General features: G+C 37.9%; 2 protein-coding genes across 2 annotated transcripts in view; one reads left to right on the top strand and one right to left on the bottom strand.

Annotated features, from left to right (window-relative positions):
* HLTF (helicase like transcription factor) overlaps positions 1–608 on the bottom strand; it is a 28,485-nt gene extending 27,877 nt beyond the window's left edge. Inside the window, exon 1 of the mRNA XM_009284332.1 lies at positions 544–608. Within this exon, the coding sequence (XP_009282607.1) occupies positions 544–608 (65 nt within the window). The remainder of the gene's footprint in view (positions 1–543) is intronic.
* The window catches only part of LOC103903125 (tubulin alpha-3 chain), a 14,000-nt gene continuing 9,747 nt past the window's right edge, over positions 325–4,577 (top strand). The window contains exon 1 of the mRNA XM_009284265.1: positions 325–352. The gene's annotated coding sequence lies outside the window, so the exon portion shown is untranslated. The remainder of the gene's footprint in view (positions 353–4,577) is intronic.

The raw sequence follows: 4,577 nt of genomic DNA, 5'->3' as shown, positions 1-4,577 counted from the left end.
CCCCGGCCGTGAACCGGCGCCCGCGCTCCAGACCCGACAACGGCAACCACCAATCCCTGCCAGAGACCCCAGAGACTCCAAAGACGTTGGCCAATGAAGGCACTGCGGACAGGAAGAGGGCGCCTTTTTGCCCACCCCTCCCCGCCTGCCCCGTGCGCCAGCAGCCTTCCGGCGGCGCGGAGCCGGGGAGGGGGCGGCTGCGGCGCCGCGACCCAGAGCCACCCGACAGGCGGGTCACGCACCCTTCTCTCCGGGGTGCCCGGCCCTACCAGCACGCCATGTAAACTTTATCAGACAAGTGGCAGTGTTAAAATAATCTATTTACAGCGGTAGAGAACATCTGCGATTAACCGTAAGTTACAGACAAGGAAATGTTTAGGAGTTCGCAGAGACGCCAAGAAACTGAAAGAGGGTGCAAAGGGCAAAGCATGGGGTTGTCAGAATACCATTTTCTGAAAGTTCATCTTGTAATAAGAATCTGATTTAGAAAGTAGCATCTCAAATACACTAAACAAGATAAAAGCATATGGTACACTACCTTACACAGAAATAGTACATTGTTGAGAATCGTTGAAGTATCCATGTGTGAACTCATCAATTGTTGCCATGGTCACTGATAATTAAAAGCATTTATATCCTTGCAGGATAGAGCCTGCTGAAAAATACTTCATGTCACTTAAGTGAAACCACTCTGAAGCTTTCTACAGCTTCTCCCAAAAATTGTAACCAAATGAGCTGTAATTGAAGTCAAATAAGATACTTGCTGTAACCCACAACAGATGAGGAAAACAATTTTTCTTTTTCATTGGCCTACTGTTAAAAAAAAAAAGACGAGTTTTACAGCTTTCTTTGCTAAAAACTGAATACATTTACCCACCATTCCAGGGTTCCGTTCTATTCCATTAAATAACTGAAAATAAATACTACTACAAAGTCACTGAGGCAGCCACTGCTATCCATTGAAAGAAATGTTTTGTCAAAAAGGGATTTATGCAGCAGTCTTCTTGGATAAACCTGGATGCTAGATGAGAGAAAATTATATAGTTTTGTCTAAAGATGCAGGTTAATGTAAAAAAAACAACCAAACAAAAAAACACGAACAACAACAACAACAAAAAGAAACCCAACTCCCAGCTTTTCAACTACTTATCCTTAAAACTTTGCCAACAAATTTTGTATAAGGATTATCATCGGGGCAAACTGTCCCAGCATTAAAATCGAATGCATCATATGTATAAATTCATTGGCTTATAATAGATTTGCCAGACTAACTTGGTCAGAAGCAAAGACAGTAAAAGAAAACCCAGATTGTTAGATTGATTTTTGACAGAATTTTCTTCTATGTGAATACGTAATTTCTCCTCTTTAGATTTATACAGATATTGCCATGGTCCTAGATAGTTTTAAGAATGACTTATTCCATCTTTTAGAAGCCAACTTTAACTTCAGTCTACAGAGATCTTTCAAACAGAAGTGTAGTTTTCTAGGCAAGACCCTGTTTTTCATTAAATTACTGACACATTCTCACAGATTCAGTGGTTCAAGATGGAGTTTAAAATCCGTCCATGTACTTGTTTTGGTCAGTGCAAAGTTGCAGGTCACAAATACCAAAATAAAACTCCTATTATAGCTTTTATAATTAAAGCTATATACTTACAAGGAAAACTATAAGAAGACAGGGTTCTAGGAAACTGTTTATTGGACTTTTTTTGGATTAAAAAAAAATGATAGAACATCCTCCCATAAGGACTTGCACATTCATCAAAACCAAAAGTGACAGAGTTCATTTACAGTAATTTTCAGAAGCTCTTCTGCAAACTGAACCGGTTCCCATTTGCTTCCTAACTCTTAGGCAATGCATGTGGCAGATTCAAGAGAATCCTACTCTTGGGCAAGCCAGGAGACCTGGGACGTGGAGTCTAACACTGAGCTTCGAACGTCCACAGTTCCGTGAAAACCTACAACAGAGAATGTCTTGCAGTCAGAAATACTAAAACTTGCACAGTTCACTGCGCTCTCCCTTTCACATATAACTTTGGTATTTAAGATTGCTACACATTTGAACAGGAACAATTTTAAATATCAAAAGCCTTTCAGAAACAAATTCTTTTCTTCATTCATTTATACTGTTTATTATCCCTATACTGTTTCCTCATACTCCCCTCCCCCTGTAATTTTTCTTCCTTCATACGAAGCTTGCAAGATTTTTGTTATCCTCTCTTGAATATACCAGAAACACAGACTTAAGTCATCTATAAAATAATAGCATATTCCAGTCTGGTTATTTTCCAATCTGATATGATCAATATGGCTGAGACCACAAAGATCAGCACACACCATAGCCTATAAAAGGTTAGGTATAGCAGCTTGTGTCCTGCCTGTGTTTTCAAAAAGGCTGTATTATCTGCATCAGGAGTTCAGTATCTACAGACAAAATACCCGGCAGTGATGGAATATCAAGTTCCTTCAGATTTTTTCAAGGGACTTTTTTTTATCATAATTTCTCTTGAAGAATACATGAAAAAGGCTGAATACAGTCCCTCTTAGAGGCTCTATACTACAGCCAATATTTTTGAGAACTTACTTTCTCAGACTCCTTTCCTAAAGTGAAAGGAGTGGTCTACAATGATGCCTCCTCTCATTTCTCCCTTTGTTGACGCTAAACATTTATTCCATCATTACCATAAGATGGCAATGCTGCATAGACCTATTTTTTCTCTTCTGTGCCACAGTCATTGCTACATGTGTAGGATAACTGCCTTTTAATAAAGATTTATGTCCATGATGACTCAAGGTGAAAAATCTTCCTGAGCTCACATGACCTATCAGGCTAGAATGGTTAAGATGTACAACAAATTCTGTAACTAAGATTATATAAAGGAGTTTGACATGTATAAAAGGATAGTAGGAAGAGTTGAACACAGTCAAGTCAGTCACTGGTAAATGGATAATTTTATAGTTTAAATTTAAATGTTATCTTGGCATGTATCTGCACAACTCTTCCCAGCAGAGAGTAGAACTAATGGCCCCACAAAAGTTTTGCCAGTAAAACATGGAATATAGCTTTGTGCAGAATTCTAAACACCAAAGTTCATGAGAATTAAATTTGATCAGCTTTAGTTAGGCAGTGATAAGGAATAAAAAATGTGCATTATGAAAGGCCTAAAAGAGCTTGGCTTACTTAGTGTACTAAGACAAAGACTGAGAAATAGGATATGATTAATTTTTATACACATATCAACAGAGCAAACCACTGAGAGAGGAAAAGGATTATATAACCTAACTAAAATTGTTCACATGAGCACAAATTATTGTAGCTACTCATACATACATTTAGATCAGAAATAAATAGAAAAGATACTAACATAAATAGTTGGGTTCTAGATAACCCTTCCAGAAGGAATGAGACCAAAATAAATGGTTATCTTTGAGATCAATTTATAATAGGAATTCTGTGACATAGCTGCCTCTGTCAGCAGGGAACCGCGCTCAGTAAGTCAGCATCAATGACATACCAGTAAATCTAAGAAAATTAGTAAATCCCCATAATTTGGTATTCTCAGCAAGCCAATGGTCTGAAGATGCAGGAAGGCACATATCTGAGTCTTGAGACAGAGTGAAATAGATCTATGGGTCGCTATGAGAGAAAACAGTAGGCATCTTGGGAGTATGGTAGAGCTCAAAGCGTATAAATCATTCTGTGGAAGTGCTTTTCTCACCTTCGCTTACAGGAGGAGTCCAGAGCAACTGGCTCACAAGTTGCTCCAATAAGCAGTGCAAGTTACATGGAATGGACAAGGGCCTCTGTCCCTGCTGTGATTCAGACCAGCTTGAGCTATTGTCACATTGGGCAGGAATTTGAGGACTACACACCAGATTTGCCTAGCAGTAATTTGACCCTAACATATTCATGCATCCCTAAGGAATGAAAAAAATCATCTTCTTGTGAGGGACTTAAAAGCAAACAAGTTAACAAGCTAATCTGGTTTTATGAAATTATAAAGGTGGCAGTGTTAATCTTTGCATGTTTTCCATTATACTTAGAAAAACCCAAAGCACTGCAATTAGAAACACATCAGCTTAGGCTAGTCTCATGCTTAACATGAATTAAGCATCACTCCACTGGCTTCAATGAATTAATAGCAATTTCTTCATCTTAATTTTTACCAGTTCTTATTGTTAACAGCAAACCTGTCATTTGCTTTTCTTTGGGGTTTTGGTTTATTTTTGTTGGTTGGTTGGTTAGTTTAGGGTTTTGTGTTTGGGTTTTTTTTCTGAGAAAAATAAAAGATAAACTGCTATATTGCTTTTGGTGAAAAGAACAAGATGCAACTGATTGATGTTAGATGCTTCGCTTCACAAATGTGTGGTACATTTATTCTAAGTGGAACCTCATTTGAAGTAGTCTCTACAAAGCCTGTTTTATTCTAAATCATGCTATACTCTTATACAGTTTAACAAGAACAATAAATTAAAAGCATTAGTTTTAGCTAATTTCACTACTGATTTAGCCACTCTTTCTGGTAAAAATGAAAATGAGGTAATCCCATTGTTTTCCTTGCTTAACAGTAAAAAAA

Source organism: Aptenodytes forsteri, unplaced genomic scaffold, assembly GCF_000699145.1.
Source record: "Aptenodytes forsteri isolate BGI_AS27 unplaced genomic scaffold, ASM69914v1 Scaffold278, whole genome shotgun sequence".
Lineage (NCBI taxonomy): Eukaryota > Metazoa > Chordata > Aves > Sphenisciformes > Spheniscidae > Aptenodytes > Aptenodytes forsteri.
Note: the sequence above shows the minus strand (reverse complement) of the source record. Positions and strands in the feature narration are given on the sequence as shown.